We start from the raw sequence: 17,181 nt of genomic DNA on the forward strand, positions 1-17,181 counted from the left end.
GCGTCTCAGGAGGGGGAAGCAGTGCAACGTCAACACTGTTTACAGTGGGGATGGCGTGCTGCTGACCTCGACTCGGGACGTCGTGAGTCGGTGGGGAGAATACTTCGAAGACCTCCTCAATTCCACCTACACGCCTTCCATTGAGGAAGCAGGGCCTGGAGACTCTGAGGCGGATTCTCCAATCTCTGGGGCCGAAGTCACTGAGGTAGTCAAAAAACTCCTCGGTGGCAAGGCCCCGGGGGTGGATGAGATCCGCCCGGAGTTCTTAAAGGCTCTGGATGTTGTGGGGCTGTCATGGCTGACACGCCTCTACAACGTTGCGTGGACATCGGGGACAGTGCCTCTGGATTGGCAGACTGGGGTGGTGGTTCCCCTCTTTAAGAAGGGGGACCGGAGGGTGTGTTCCAATTACAGGGGAATCACACTCCTCAGCCTCCCTGGTAAGGTCTATTCAGGGGTGCTGGAGAGGAGGGTCCGTCGGGAGGTCGAACCTCGGATTCAGGAGGAGCAGTGTGGCTTTCGTCCTGGCCGTGGAACAGTGGACCAGCTCTACACCCTCGGCAGGATCCTCGAGGGTGCATGGGAGTTCGCCCAACCAGTCCACATGTGTTTTGTGGACTTGGAGAAGGCATTCGACCGTGTCCCTCGGGAGGTTCTGTGGAGGGTGCTTCGGGAGTACGGGGTGCCGAGCCAACTAATAAGGGCGGTTCGGTCCCTGTATCACCGATGCCAGAGTCTGGTCCGCATTTCCGGCAGTAAGACGGATTCGTTCCCAGTGAGGGTTGGACTCCGCCAAGGCTGCCCTTTGTCACCGATTCTGTTCATAATTTTTATGGACAGAATTTCTAGGCGCAGCCGAGGCGTTGAGGGGGTCCGGTTTGGGGACCTCAGCATCGCGTCTCTGCTTTTTGCAGATGACGTGGTGCTGTTGGCTTCTTCAGGCCGTGATCTCCAGCTCTCGCTGGAACGATTCGCAGCCGAGTGTGAAGCGGTCGGGATGAGGGTCAGCACCTCCAAATCCGAGTCCATGGTCCTCGATCGGAAAAGGGTGGAATGCCCTCTCCGGATCGGGGATGAGATCCTGCCCCAAGTGGAGGAGTTCAAGTATCTTGGAGTCTTGTTCACGAGTGAGGGGAGGATGGAGCGTGAGATCGACAGGCGGATCGGTGCAGCGTCGGCAGTAATGCGGACCCTGTACCGGTCCGTTGTGGTGAAGAGAGAGCTGAGCCAAAAGGCAAAGCTCTCAATTTACCGGTCGATTTACGCTCCTACCCTCACCTATGGTCACGAGCTATGGGTCGTGACCGAAAGAACGAGATCTCGGATACAAGCGGCCGAAATGAGTTTTCTCCGCAGGATGTCCGGGCTCTCCCTTAGAGATAGGGTGAGAAGCTCGGTCATCCGGGAGAGACTCGGAGTAGAGTCGCTACTCCTCCACGTTGAGAGGAGCCAGATGAGGTGGCTCGGGCATCTTATCAGGATGCCTCCTGGACGCCTCCCTGGGGAGGTGTTCCGGGCATGTCCCACCGGTAGGAGACCCCGGGGACGACCCAGGACGCGCTGGAGAGACTATGTCTCTCAGCTGGCCTGGGAACGCCTTGGGATCCCCCGGGATGAGCTGGATGAAGTGGCTGGGGAGAGGGAAGTCTGGGAGTCCCTCCTAAAGCTGCTGCCCCCGCGACCCGACCCCGGATAAGCGGAAGAAGATGGATGGATGGATGGATGGCATATTTCTTCACGCAGTTCGAAAAATCTGTTCTTAGCCATCTCACCTCTGTGTGATACGGCACATCTGTGTATTCTGAATCACACTCTTCCAGAAAAGACTTAAACCCGCGGTGATTGAGACCTTTGGCTCTTATGAAGTTAACAACTTGTGTTACTGTGGACATAACATCCTCCATCTTCAGCGCTTTACCACACAGGGATTCTTAATGTAAGATGCAGTGATAAACAGATAATTCACCTGCACAGTTCTCTTCGCGCATCTTTTCACAAATCCTGCCCACCAGTCCATTCCTTTTACCACTCATGGCTGGCGCACCATCAGTGGTTAATCCCACAAGTTTATTCCACGGAAGGTTTATTTCAGTTACACATTTGCAAACCTCTTCAAAGAGTTCTCTCCCTGTGGTTGTGCCATGCATTGGTTTAAATCCCAAAAGCTCCTCCGTAACACACAGATTTGAGTCCACGCCGCGGACGAAGACAGACAGCTGCGCAGTATCAGATGCGTCGGTGCTCTCATCCACAGCAAGGGAAAAAGAAACAAAATATTTTCCCTTCTCCATCAACTGGACATGCAGATTGGTGGCAAGCTCGCATGTGCGGTCAGCTATTGTGTTGGGGGCTCGGACATGGCTTTTACGCACGCCCAGTTCTACTCTACGGAGCTCTCTTTCACCTCCGTGGATGGAACTCGGGGGCCGGCGCTCGGCCAGGTGGCTGTCCGGGGACGGTGGATGGGGCTCGGACAGGGATTTTATCCACGCCTGGTCCTATTCTATGGAGCTCTCGTCCACCTCCGTGGCTGGAAGTGCCACCTCCAGGGATGGAAGTCCACGCCGCCACACACCTGGAAGTCCACGCCGGTGCTTGGGGCCGCATGGTGGTGAACTATTTGTTATAGTTATTTGATATATTTTATTTTGTATAGCAACTTGTATATGTTTTTATCGTTACAGTTCAGTACTTGTTGGCTCGTTGAACTCTTGTTTTGTTAAATAAAGAGACGTTTACCAAACCCACGTCTTTCCTTGTACCGTATTTTCCGGACTATAAGTCGCTCCGGAGTATAAGTCGCACCAGCCATAAAATGCCCCAAAAAGTGAAAAAAAAACATATAAGTCGCTCCGAAATATAAGTCGCATTTTGGGGGCAATTTATTCGACAAAATCCCACACCAAAAACAGTCATGAACGAGCAACAGGCTAAACGATAGCAACAACAGGCTAAACAATAGGTATGCTAACGTGACAAACACTAACAAAGAGCTGAGAACGGGCCTGACGTAACATATAGAGTGATTAAGGACAACTATTACATGAATAACATGTTTATAAAACCATCGGTGTCACTCCAATTCATTAAATCCATCGATCGTTCGATACGATATCAACAGGCTAAATCAGTGTTTCCCAACCTTTTTTGAGCCATGGCACATATTTTATGTTACAAAAATCACACGGCACACCACCAAACAAAAATGTCACAAAACGTATATATAATGAAATATAATGAACATTTATTGTCAATTCACTTACTCAGTGTGAAATTTGGCCCTGTTTGGTCGAACACAACGCTGATATTCTTGCAGGAATTGAAGAAAGACAAACACGAAGATCTTCCTCAACAGCTCTGAGTCTCTCTCTTTTCTTAGTCTTTAAAGTAGTCATGCTTGAAAAGCCCAGCTCACATAGATAGGTTGTGGAGAAAGGGAGAAGAGCTGAAATTGCTTTGTTTCCCAGAATAGGGAACTCCTTGGCAGCAGTCAGCCAAAAACTGTCCAAAGGTACATCCGAAAAGCGCAGCTTAAGACCACGATCTTGTCTCAGTTCAGTTATTTCTTCCTGCTCCTGCAAAGTCATGTCCCTTCCAACTGCAGTTGAGCTATATGGGTTCCTCACCCAGTCAAGGCAATCAGTGGAAAGTGAAGGGAAATAACATGACAACTTCTGCTCCAAACTTTGCAGATGTTTACCTATTGTCTCACACAGTGCAGCTCTGTTGACACTCTGCCATATCTGGGTGTTTGGGAACATTTCTAGGTTGGCACTTTCCACGTGTTGTTCCCAGAGCAGCACCTTTGAACGAAACCCCTGTATTTTATCTGTACTTGTGAGCAGGTTTTCGTTTCGACCTTGCATTCGCGTGTTCAAGTCATTCAGATGTTTAAATATATCTGCCAGGTATGCCAGTCTTGCACACCACTCATCATTTGAGAGCAAGTTAGCATCATCATGCTTCTCATTTGTCAAAAACACTTTGAGTTCCTCCCTTAGCTCATAAACACGACTTAAAACTTTGCCACGGGAAAGCCACCGGACCTCCGTGTGGAGCAATAACACTTTATGCTCCTGCCCCATTTCCTCACACAATGATGTAAACATGCGGCTTTTTACTGGTCTCATCTTCACAAAGTTTATCATGCGCACATCTTCCATTACAGGAGCTCGGTTTGCTGGTAATGTTTTGGCAACAAGTGCTTCCCGGTGCAGAAAACAATGCGTCGCGATGACTTTTGGATTTTGCTCTTTCACTCTGTTTACAAATCCTTTGGTGCGCCCGAGCATGGCAGCTGCTCCATCGGTGCAAACACTTGCGCAGTCTTGCCACTTTAGTCCTCCTCGTTCAATGTACTCTGATACAACTCGAAAAATTTCTTCTCCTGTTGTTCTTTCTGGCAATTCCTTGCAAAACAGAAAGTTTTCACTGATGGTGTCTCCGTCTACAAAGCGCACATTTGCCAGAAGCTGTGCGTGTCCACTGATATCCGTAGATTCATCAATTTGCAAAGCGAATTTCCCACTAATGTGCAACTTTTCCAAAACTGTCTTCTCAATGTCTGCAGACATGTTTTGAATACGTCTGGAAATTGTATTATTTGATAGAGGGACTTGGGCTATTTCTTTAACAGTGCCAGGGCCGAGCATCTCTTTCAAGATAATTTTGCAGGCGGGCATTATTAACGTCTCTCCTACGGTGTGTGCCTGTTTTGATTTGGCGATGAGGTCAGCAACTTGGTAACTAGCTCTAAGAGCTTTCTCACCCGTCTTGGTGGTTTTCCACAGTAGCTCTGCCTGTTTCCCAGTTCGTTCACGCAGTTGAACAAAATAGTCCATACTGTTGTTTTGTAGTGACGGGTGTTTTGTATCTAAATGGCGTTTGAGTTTACTGGGAACCATGGCACTGTTGGACAACTTTTCCCCGCACACCAGGCATAGCGGAGTTGCCGCACTTTTTTCTCCGGTAAAAGTAAATCCAAAGGCAAGATAGCCTTCATTATATTCTCTTAAGCTCACCTTTTTTGCTTTCTTCCAGGGCTGTGGACTCGGTCGGATTTTTGCTCCGAGTCCGGCCTCTTGACCACCGAGTCCGAGTCCGGGTGTCCATTTTTTCTGTTAATTCATGTGACTGCTTAGTCTTTTTTCAAGGCTAATTTAGATCAAAATCAAAATAGTGATATAAGGTGGGTGACATAACCATCCTTGACATTGGTACATAATGTAAACATTAGCCTAAGTGCAACTCAACGTGGCCGCATTGATCGTAAGCAGAGCTGTGGACAGTATTACTACGCGCATTCTCAACAGCATGATGAAAATAAAATTGAACGTATTTTTTTTTATTGTCGGACTCGGTGAACTCGGTCAAAATCAGCACCGAGTCCGAGTCCGGCAAAAATGACCGAGTCCGACCGAGTCCCCGAGTCCCCGAGTCCGAGTCCGGCAAAAATGACCAAGTCCGAGTCCCCGAGTCCGAGTCCACAGCCCTGCTTTCTTCTGACCAGTGCTCATGCTAGGGCCTTCATCTGGGTCAGAGTTTTCTTCAGGACCTAGGTCAGATTGAGTACTTTTTTTTTCAAATATTTATCCATTGCTATTACCTGCACTATCTCACTCGAGGATAACTATGAACTTCCTACTGCTAGAGTAGACATATTGCGCTGATACACTGCCCTCTATCGGAAGAGCATTTAATTGCCCTGTCTATCACTACATGCTTCTCACTTTGAACCAATTAGACGAAACTGGGCGGCACACCTGATGATTCGTCACGGCACACTTGTGTGCCGCGGCACAGCGGTTGGGAAACACTGGGCTAAATGATAGGTATGCTAACGTGACAAACACAAACGAGGAGCTTAGAACAGGTCTGACGTAACATATAGAGTGATTTAGGACAACTATTATATAAATAACATGTTTATAAAACCATCGGTGTCACTCCAATTCATTAAATCCATCGATCGTTCGATACGATAGCAACAGGCTAAACGATAGGTATGCTAACGTGACAAACACAAACGAAGAGCTGAAAATGGGCCTGACGTAACATATAGAGTTATTAAAGAAAACGATTACATGAATAACACGTTTATAAAATCATCTGTGTCACTCCAATTCATTAAATCCATCGATCGTTCTTTGTCAACAATGGGTGTGCGCGGCTGAGGGCGCTTGCACTTCAAAATATTCCACAGGCTCATATAACGATAAACTACATTTCAAATAACTATAATATAATCAATATTATCAAACCATCCGTGCACTTTAAATCTATTAAATCTATCGATCAAATTCCTCGTCCTTTGTCAACATCGCCGCACGTGCGCCCTGACGTCAGCCTCGTCTTTATTCCACAGATCTAGTACATAACTATATTGTAGCGTTAACAAAGTACAAGGATAGACGTGGGTTTTGTAAACGGCTCTTTATTAAACAAAACAAACTTCCAAGCGTGTGGCAGTGTGGACTTCCAGACACGAGAGCTCCATGGCATAGGACCGGGCGTGCGTAATGGCCATGTCCAAGCCCCATGCACCGTTAGCGGACAGCCACTCGGCCGAGCGCCGGCCCCCGGCTCAGTAGAGTAGGACTGGGCGTGCGTAAAAGCCATAATAGTTTTTCAAACCTTCTATGTTATTCCAAATCCTTAATTCCTTCAAACTCTTTGTCCTCCGTGTCACTTAGAAATGATCACCGCTTATGATGCCGGCAGTCCTTACGTGGGTACGTTTGTCCTTTATGTAAACAACCGCCGCGCCGTGCCACTGACGCCACTTGACACAGTAATCCCTTGGTACATCACAGTTCTCCAAACTTTCTTTCTGCTGCTCGATTACTTTTTTCAGCTGCATATTTCACAACTTGAAGTTTGTGACCTGCAAAATATGAGTTTCTTTTTGGTGCCATTTTTCTTAAGCCCACCCAGTTGATGAGTCACGGCCAACGGTGAAATTTAGAGCGCCCTCATCCAGTTTCGTCTGAAAATATATATTTTTTCAGATGTAGTTTTGTTTTGTTTATTTGGTTGTTTTATCAAAGTCAAAGTCTGCTTTATTGTTGATTTTTTTTTTCATATACCAAGACATACAAAGAGATTGAAATTACCTTCCCACTATCCCTCTGTGAGATAGTACACATATGCATACAAGCAACACAAAAAAAACCAAGAAGGCACAAACAATGAATAAATAAGAGTGTTGAATAAATGATAAATAAACAAATAATAATAAATAATAATAAATATAAGAGGAGCAAAAATGGAGCAAGTGTACATACAGCAGACAGTGGACTTGGATATGGTGCTTTAAAGTGTTAATTGCTTTATTTGATGTTTTCTTTATTTTTTGTGTTGTATAAAGATATAAAAGCATGTGAAGTGATCAACTATACTAAAAATAACATGGGAAGTGGTCAACTATACTTGTAAGTGATGTCTTAATGATCAAGTAAAAATTTGTGAAAGAAAACATATATAAGTGTGCTCCTGAGTATAAGTCGCCCCCCCACCCAAACTATGAAAAAAAAACGCGATTTATAGTCCGGAAATTACGGTACTTGGTTAAAGCTATAATATAGTTATATACTAGATCTGTGGAATAACGACAAGGCTGACGTCAGGGCGCACGCGTGGCATTGTTGACAAAGGGCGAGGAATTTGATCGATGAATTTAATGATTTGGAGTGACACAGATGGTTTGATAATATTGTTGTTTATATGATAGTTATTTGATACATACTTTATATATCGTTATATGGGTCTGTGGAATATTTAGAATATTTAGACGTCAGCGGCGCGGCGCATATGCGGCGTCGTTTCCTTAAAGGACGATCGATGGATTTAATGAATTGGAGTGACACAGATGGTTTTATAAACGTGTTATTCATGTAATAGTTATTTGAATAACTCTGAATGTTATGTCAGGCCCATTCTCAGCTCTTCGTTTGTGTTTATGTCACGTGAGCATACCTATCGTTCAGCCTGTTGTTGCTCGTTCATGTCTGTTCTTGGTGTTGGATTTTGTCGAATAAATTTCCCCCAAAATGCGACTTGTACTCCGGAGCGACTTATATGATTTTTTTCACGTTATTGTGCATTTTATGGCTAATGCGACCTATATTCCGAGCGACTTTCAGTCCGTAAATTACGGTATTATTCTTTAGTTAGTAGTATTTGCTAGTGGATAAGGCATCACTCTAGAAATTTTGTTGTTGCTTTGTTGGTCTTAGATTTTTTTAGAGGGTTGTCAATTCATAACAGATGCATTTCATTATTAATTCTCTGCGTTGTAGGATTTTGACATTGCTGGCCAGTATGACAGCATGGTTCCAGATGCTGAGTGCTTGAGGATTGTTCATGAAATCCTCAGTGAGTTGGACCTTGGGGACTTCCGCATCAAGGTAACATCACACAGATCTTTAAATATCATTTGTACTTAAAAGTAATTAAAAAAGGACATCTGTGTTTAAGGTCAATGACAGACGCATCCTTGATGGGATGTTTTCTGTGTGCGGTGTTCCAGGTGATATGTTCCGTACTATCTGTTCAACAGTGGACAAATTGGACAAGGTAGGCAGAATTTCTTCTTTGTGTACACTACCTCTTCACAGCAAAAGAACATTTTAATTTTACACCGCCGCGACCATTTGTTAAACGGACCAAGCCGATATACTTTTTACCAAAATTATTTCTGATAGGCAGGATAACAGTCCAAACATTCATTTAGCTTGAGAAAAGGGAGGAGAGCACAGCTTTGCTCAAATAAGAGTTAGCTATATTGCATTTTTTTTTCTTTTTCTTTTTTTTTTGTTTTTTTTGGGCAAGGAGTTTGATGGAGCTCAATTTTTTTGCCTCATTCACAAATGACTTGTTCAAACAAACAAATCCCTTGCAAAATGTGGAGAGATGACAGTGGCTGAGTAATGGAGCATCTGCCAATATTTTGGGACATCAGTAAATTGTACCGGTCTGTCAGTCTGTCAGTTATCATGTTGAACTAGTGAGTAGTGAAGATGCTCCTGCTTCTGTGTCTGTTGTACCTGTATTTGCTATTCATGATCAAATTCTAAAATGGTGCAGTACATTTTAAAGTTAAACTGACTTTTCAAAACATTCTTAAGGGCAGGGGTGGCCAACCAGTCAGAGACTAAGAGCCGGATATTTGTCTGTTACCGCAAAGAGCAACATCATACACATGAGCACACATGAACATCACCCCATCCCTTCCTCTTACACACACACATGCACACGCACACATGCACAAACACACACTCACACGCACACACACTTCTGCTCAGCTAAATTTATTACACACCAACATGATAATGACAGAAATTGACTCCTAAGACCAAAGACCACATTTTCAACAATGAACATTGTGTGCATCGTCTCACACACACAAACTCTCAGTTCAACAGAGTCCACAAAAAAAACATACATAGTAATTTACAATAATATTTTTTAACTTACAATGCATGTTGCTTCGTGCAACTTCTGGCATTCCTTGCCTTGAACAATCTTCTTCAAATCTGGCTTATATTCCGTTGTTGCCACTTGAAGCAATTCTTTCACATGGGTGTCAATCAGGACAGATCGATGCTTTGATTTCAGGTGCTTCAGGGTAGAAAACACAGACTCACAGATGTATGTTGACCCAAACATTGACAGTATCTTCAGCGTTTGACATTTGGGTATTTTTCCATTGGCACACTTTTCCAGAACTTAATGGTCCCTTGTCTTAAAGCAGGTTTCAGTTGGTCCTCCTCACAAAGATCGATTATCTCCAATTCAACCGCAACATCATCTGTGACTAGCGGGACTTTCAAACATTCCGTCTCCGCATTAAATGAGTTGGCGAGGAACGTAATCTGTGGCCTTTTCAGTTGTAGATCAGGGAACCGGATGACAAAGTTCAGTCTGTCCAAGTGAGACAGCATGTCGACCAAAAAGGCCAGATCCATAATCCACTCGACGTCCCAGAGCTCGGGATAGTCCTTGTCCTTCTCTTCCATGAACAGTTTCACGACATCCAAAAGCTCAAAGAAGCGAGCTAGCACCTTGCCCTTTGACAGCCACTTCACAGTGCAGCGGCAGGTCACCTGGAAGTTCTTGGTCCAGCTCAGCGATGACATTTTTGAATTGCCTGTGGTTAAGCGCATGTATGCAGATGTAGTTGACGATTTCCTTCACAGGCTTCATGACGTTGTTTAAATTCAATGATTTAGACAAAAGTTGCTCCCTGTGGATGATGCAGTGGAAATTCCAAAACTCTGGAAATGTTTGGTCGGCTTTGCACAGCCCCACGAGTCCATTCACAGATCCGATCATGGCTGGCGCGCCATCTGTGGCTATTGCAGTTAGCTTCAGTATGGGCAGATTTGCTTTTGCAAAAGCAGCCAGCATTATTTCTTTCACATCTATGCAATGAGTTCTGTCTTTAAATGGCACAACATCAAGGAGTTCTTCTTTGATCACACAATCTTTTGACACTGGCTGTGCAAATATTGCCAGCTGAGGCTTGTCTTGTATGTCATAATTCTCATCCAATGCGACACTAAAATACTCACATGCTTGAATGTCAGCGTGCAACTGTGATTCAATAGCTGTATTAATGTCCGATATTCTGTGTTCAATAGTGTGGCGAGACAGTTGGATGGTGGGATACTATTCGTTTTAGTTTGTTGTTTTCAGGAGACAAGATTTCAACGTCACCGAGGCATTTTTTAACGAACTCCCCTTCATTGTATGACTTTTTAGCCCGTGCAATGTTCCAAGCCAGTTGATACGATGCAAGCGTGACAGTCTCTTGAGTGCTTCGTAATTTTTGGGACAAACTGTACCTGTTTTTCTGCCTGACTTTTCGAAGTGTCCAACCTGCGCTTGCGAAATTCAGTCCCTTTTGGAAAGTCCTTATCGATATTAGCATGAAGTGAGCTAAAGTGGCGCTGAAGATTTGAAGCTTTGAAATGCGTTAATGACGTCTGACATATCAGGCAGAATTGCTTGTCATTGCGTTCAACTAAAAAATATGAACGTTCCCACTCTGTTAAAAAGCTGCACCGCGCTGGTCGCATTATTGTGACAGAGCCGTCACTGAAATTTAGAAAATATTTTTGAAGTCCTGATGTACTTTCCAAAATTTAAGTGGACCTCAGTGCGCAGGGAGCTTAATTTGGTCCGATCGCGGAACCGTAGCGCGCCAGGCGCTCATTGTCGAATTGCTTTAAGAGCGTCTTTGTGTTTTAGGATGGCTTTACTGCTCTCACTTGCTTTCTTTGGAGGCATGATTAGGGGTTAATACAATCCTCAAAGTAACGAAAATACAATAACTAACGGAGTCAGTCGGCATCCGGGCCGCACAGTTGGGTTTTATCGGGTCCTTTCGGCTCCTCTCGCAAGGTTCGACCTCCGAATTTTGTTCGACAACCGAAGCAAAAAATCTAGAAATTTTCGTTCAAATTCTGATTTGTTCGAAAACCGAGGTTTGACTGTAACTATAACATAAAAAACGCCTTAATCAAACCATCTGTGTCACTCCAAATCATTCAATCCATTGATCGAATTCTTCGTCCTCTATGTAAACAACGCCGCGTGTGCGCCACGCCGCTGACGTCGGACTCGTTGTCAGTTGCAGTTCAAATTATTCCACAGGCCCATATAACGATATATAAACTATATATCAAACAACTATTATATAAACAACAATATTATCAAACCATCTGTCACTCCAAATCATTAAATCCATCGATCCAATTCTTCGTTCTTTATGTAAACAACGCTGCATGTGCGCTGCATGTGCGCTGCATGTGCGCTGCATGTGCGGCGCATGAGCGCTGCACGTGCGCCGAATGTGCGCCGGATGTGCGCCGCTGACGTCGGACTCGTCAGTTGCAGTTCAAATTATTCCACAGGCCTATATAACGATATATAAACTATACATCAAATAGCTAAAATATAAACAATTTTATAAAACCATCTGTCACGCCTAATCATAAAATCCATCGATCAAATTCTTCGTTCTTTCTGTAAACAACACCACGTGTGCGCTGCGCCGCTGACGTCAGTTGCAGTTCAAATTAGCGAGTAATCCCTTGCTACATCGCGGTCTCTTTATCGCGGTTTCACTACATCGCGGATTTTTCAATTTTAAAATTTTGTGAATAATTTCATATATAAATCGCTCCTGAGTATGTTACCCCCGCACCCAAACTATAAAAAAAAAAACATGACTTACATATACTCTGAAAAATACGGTAATTAAAACATTGCATAAAGGAGAGGGGTTCATTCACTTTTGTGGGATACTGTAAGTCTTATGCTTAAATATGACAATGTTCTAAGTCAGGGGTCGGCAAACCTTTTGACTTGCGGGCCGAATTGGTTTCTAAATTTTGACCGGGGGGCCGAACCAGGAGCAGATCGATATAGTGTTTGTGTGAAGTAATATAAATGACATGTAGCGGTAATTGCATAAAAGGTTTTGGCCTTTACTAGGTAGTAAGTAAAGCATGGATATTCAAAAACAGCTTTTTGAAAACATGCATTTATTAACAGCATTAAAAAAATACTTCACTTAAAGTGATTCTCATTAAATACGACCGCTATTATGAATAACAGTTTCCATCACTTCAGCGCCTGCAGGTCAGATTTATGAAAGATGTTTATCCAATGAGGCGAAATCACATCAAACGGCAAACATTCTGACCAAATACATCATCTTGAAGAATCAGTGAAAGAATACATCTAAATAAAGTAATAAAGAAATCAAAACGGCAACACGGTGACAGATATCTGAAAAACACAGCAGAGCTTTAATTCACAAATACATGGTGACAGAGGTGAGGAAATGGGAAACACTTCCTTAAAGTCGGCCTTAAGAACTTTAAAAGTTAAGATTAGTCGCAAACAGCCGGTGCATCAATGTCCTTGAGCATCATGCATTGTTAGAAAATGAGAATGGTCATTAGTTTCAATTACTGCTATTTGTACAAATTATTTTCAAAATGCATTTTTTTTTACAACGAACTAGAGAAACTCCCCTTAATTTTCAGTGGGAATAGTATTGTTGGTCTCCCTTTTTTGCTAGTGCATCACAGTCTGGTTTAAAATTTGTTGTGGTAATTCTTAGGATAGAGCCGAGGTGTCGGTCCGTTAACAAAGATCTGTGACGGGCTTTGTTGACGTTCATGTGGCTGAACGTCTGCTCACACACGTAGGTCGAGCCAAATTATCCACTCTTTTTTTTTTTTAACACTCGGCACTCAGTGTCCACCTTTCTTTTCCTCAGGCCACTCATTTTAATGGAAGGATTCCAGGGGAAGGTTTGTGGGTGGCTTCACTGTAAAACTTTATCTGAAAGCTCAGCGCGTGAATTATGAGAATGCTGACGTCACAGCCCACACTCGAAATTTGGCACTCATAGAAATAGACTGCGGAGTACGCCGGGTCGGTACTACTGAGTACGCACTTGTGAGTGTGGACTGAGCTTTCTGACATGGCTTCTGGGAGTAAATGCGCGGGCGGGCACATCCCCATCTACTGGGAAAACATAGTCATTGCAGGGAAAATGACAAAAAAAAAAAAGTTCAATAATACAATTTATTCAGGTTTGGTGGGCCGAATTAAACGGCCCTGTGGGCTGTCATGGCAGAAGCTGCAAATCAACTGAAGAAACGAAGTTCTATCTGAGGAGACAGGGAAAAAAAAGAAACAGTGAGGCACTGTGGTATTACTTCAGGCAAAACACTTCCGCTTGTGTCCATATGGCGCTACCATAATCAAAGAAATCTGAAAGATCCAGAATGCTGCTTTAAATTTTATATTCCCAAAGAACAGTACCTCTGCCCAGTGTTACCATGTGACTTTGTTGCTATCTTTACCATCTGTCGAGGCCCAAGTTAGGTTTTATTTTCATCGAAGGAACACCAAAATTACACCAAAACGTTCACAAGGCAGGTCTTAATGCTCAATTTGGATTCTTTTGTGAAATCTGACTTTTTTTGTTTAACTTTTGTAACCATTCACATTCAATTTTAGTCCATCTGGTGTGTGAACAAAGTCAAAGTCTGCTTTATTGTCAATTTCTTCACACGCCAAGACATACAAAGAGATCGAAATTTCGTTTCCTACTATCCCACGGTGACAAAACATATTACACATTCAAGTAAACAAAACAAAAAGTAAAAACAAGAAGGTACATACAATGAATAAATAAGAGCAATGAATAAATAAGAGCAACTCGGTGGAAATGGTGCAATTGTGCATACAGCAGACAGTCAGTATAATAGTGCAAGGCAGCCATCGTGGCCCAAAAAGCCAGGACGTCATGTAGCCGAGGGTGGAGGGGGAAGAGGGGGGATAGAGTTCAAGATCCTAACAGCCTGAAGTATGAAGCTGTTGGTGAGTCTGGTGGTGTGGGAGCGCAGGCTTCTGTACCTCTTCCCAGAGGGCAGTAGATCAAACTGTGTTCACTATGCGCTGCAGGGCCTTTCTGTTGTATTCAGTGCAGCTACCACCCCACACAGCAATACAGCTGGAGAGGACGCTCGCAATGGTGCCTCGGTAGAATGTGGACATGATGGCTGGTGGAGCACTTGCCCGCCTGAGTTTCCGCAGGAAGTACAGGCGGCGCTGAGCTTTCTTCGCCAGTGATGCAGTGTTGGTGGTCCAGGAGAGGTCGTCACTGATGTGCACCCCTAGGAATCTGGTGCTGCTCACTCTCTCCACCACAGCACTGTCGATGGTCAGTGGCAGGTGTTGGGTGTGACCCTTCCGGAAGTCAACAACAATCTCCTTGGTCTTGCTGATGTTCAGCAGGAGGTTGTTGTCCCTGCACCACGTGGTCAGAAGGTCAACCTCCAACCTGTATTGAGTCTCGTCGCCCTTGGTGATGAGACCCACCAGAGTCGTCTCGTCACCAAATTTCACTATGCGGTTGGTGCTTTAGGTTGCAGTGCAGTCACTTATTATTATTATTATGTGCATCCCCAAATTGACACGCATGCGCAGAGGAAAGAGATAATTTCACGAGCAACAAAGTATTTGCGGAAGTATAACCACAGAGGAGGGATTCAGTAAGCGTTGGAAATGGTGTTCTGTGGATAATGCAAGTGTTTTCCATCGCATTTCTTGGAGATAGAACTGTCATTGCAGCGTGCAATAAATTAACGGTCAACATCACTAAATTACTACTATCATTACACATTTCCACTTTATGCTTCATGTTTAAAGTGAGATTAAAATTGTAAATTATAAATTCAATACTGTTACTCAAAACTTTACAAATTCACAAACAATCAAATAATTCAGTCTTCTTCCCAAGCAGTCTGTCTGCCTGCGCGAAGCGCATAATGACATCAAGGTCACATGCATTCGTTTAGACCAGTGGTTCTTAACCTTTTTGGAGGTACCGAACCCCATCAGGTTCATATGTGCATTCACTGAACCCCTCTTTGGAAGCCAACTATCCATTCTTACATCTGCTCAGATCACTTTGTGGGAAGTACGTAATTTTGTTTTATTGACGACAACATTCATCTGTGAGGTATACTGGATGTAGTGCTATAAGGTACACATCCACCATCAGAGGACGCTGGCATGAGTGCCTCTCATAACATTTGAAATGTACTCTTCATTTATTTTAATATGTGATGTTTGTTTTTTACCCTGTGGGCTAAGAGCCTGTAATAAAGTTTATTATTATTGCTCGGATATTCCCTTTTTCTTGCTGCATGACCTGGAATGCATAATTACACAGCTTCATTAGTCAAAGTCAAAGTCAGCTTTATTGTCAATTCCTCCACATGCCAAAGACACACAAAGAAACCGAAATTTTGTTCCCCCCATCCCACGGTGACAAGACATGGCCCACAACAGACAAACAAGTAAACAAGTATAACAACAGCGTGCTGAATAAATAATGAATAAATAACACAATAAATAAATAAATAAATAAATAAGGGGCAAAAAAAGGAGCAAGTGCGCGTGCAGCAGACATTCCAGAAAATAGCGCAACAGTGCCGCACGCTACGCAGAAGGGGGTAGCGAGTTCAGGGTCCTAACAGCCTGGAGAAAGAAGCTGTTGGCGAGTCTGGTGGTGCGGGAGCGCAGGCTCCTGTACCTCTTCCCAGAGGGCAGAAGGTCAAACAAAGAGTGAGCCGGGGGACTCACATCTCTCGCAATCGAGGTTGCCTTGCGGGCGAGATGGGAAGTGTAAATGTCCTTCAGGGAGGGGAGCGAAGCACCAATAATCTTACCAGCCGTATTCACTATGCGCTGCATACATTACAGTATGTTTGTCCAATTGCTAGTTTCCAGGGCTGTGGACTCGGACTCGGGGACTCGGACTCGGTCATTTTTGCCGGACTCGGACTCGGGGACTCGGACTCGGTCGGACTCGGTCATTTTTGCTGGACTCAGACTCGGTGCTGATTTTGACCGAGTCCACCGAGTCCGACAATAAAAAAAATACTGACTGAGGAATACTGTCCACAGCCCTGCTTATGATCAATGCGGCCACGTTGAGTTGCACTTAGGCTAATGTTTACATTATGTACCAATGTCAAGGATGATTGTCACCCAGCTTATATCATTATTTTGATTTTGATCTAAATTAGCCTTGAATAAAGACTAAGCAGTCACATGAATTAACAGAAAAAATGGACAGCCGGACTCGGACACGGACTCGGACTCGGACTCGGTGGTCAAGAGGCCGGACTCGGACTCGGTGCAAAAATCCGACCGAGTCCACAGCCCTGTTAGTTTCTAATAATTAAATTGTTCACATATCTACAATTATAATATATTATTATATTATGTACTGCCATGGCTGGCATCTTCTCCTTTTCGCTCCACTGGCTGTGACTCAACAGAATGGACATAACCAGCCGTCAGGTAGCGATATTGTTGCAAACTCTTGAGTTCTTCCTTTGTATATGGACTTGAACAATCTATCAAATAGTTGTAAATGTCTGGATATGTTACTGCCCGAAAAGTAGCCTTATCAGAGGACCAAACGCTTGCTGTCCCAGCTCCTGCTACGCTTGAGCTGGTGGCGTTCTTACTTGGTTTCCACAGCGTATCAACACGAATGTTTTATTTTTTCAACTTTTCAATGTATCTCTTGCGGCTTTCTTGGTCCAACTGGACGAAATAATCACTCACGACACCCACCCAGGC

General features: G+C 44.0%; 1 protein-coding gene across 4 annotated transcripts in view; it reads left to right on the top strand.

Moving 5' to 3' along the window:
- hars (histidyl-tRNA synthetase) overlaps positions 1–17,181 on the top strand; it is a 108,763-nt gene that overhangs the window by 16,613 nt on the left and 74,969 nt on the right. For all 4 annotated transcript variants that reach the window (XR_015861376.1, XM_088390264.1, XM_088390275.1 and 1 more), the window contains 2 exons: positions 8,298–8,405; positions 8,476–8,574. Coding sequence is in view for 3 of the 4 variants with exons in the window: in XM_088390264.1 (XP_088246390.1) it covers positions 8,298–8,405; positions 8,476–8,574 (207 nt within the window). In the remaining variant the exon portion in view is untranslated. The remainder of the gene's footprint in view (positions 1–8,297; positions 8,406–8,475; positions 8,575–17,181) is intronic.

This window comes from Syngnathus floridae, chromosome 1 (genome assembly GCF_059516105.1).
Source record: "Syngnathus floridae isolate MCC-2025c chromosome 1, RoL_Sflo_1.0, whole genome shotgun sequence".
Taxonomy (NCBI): domain Eukaryota; kingdom Metazoa; phylum Chordata; class Actinopteri; order Syngnathiformes; family Syngnathidae; genus Syngnathus; species Syngnathus floridae.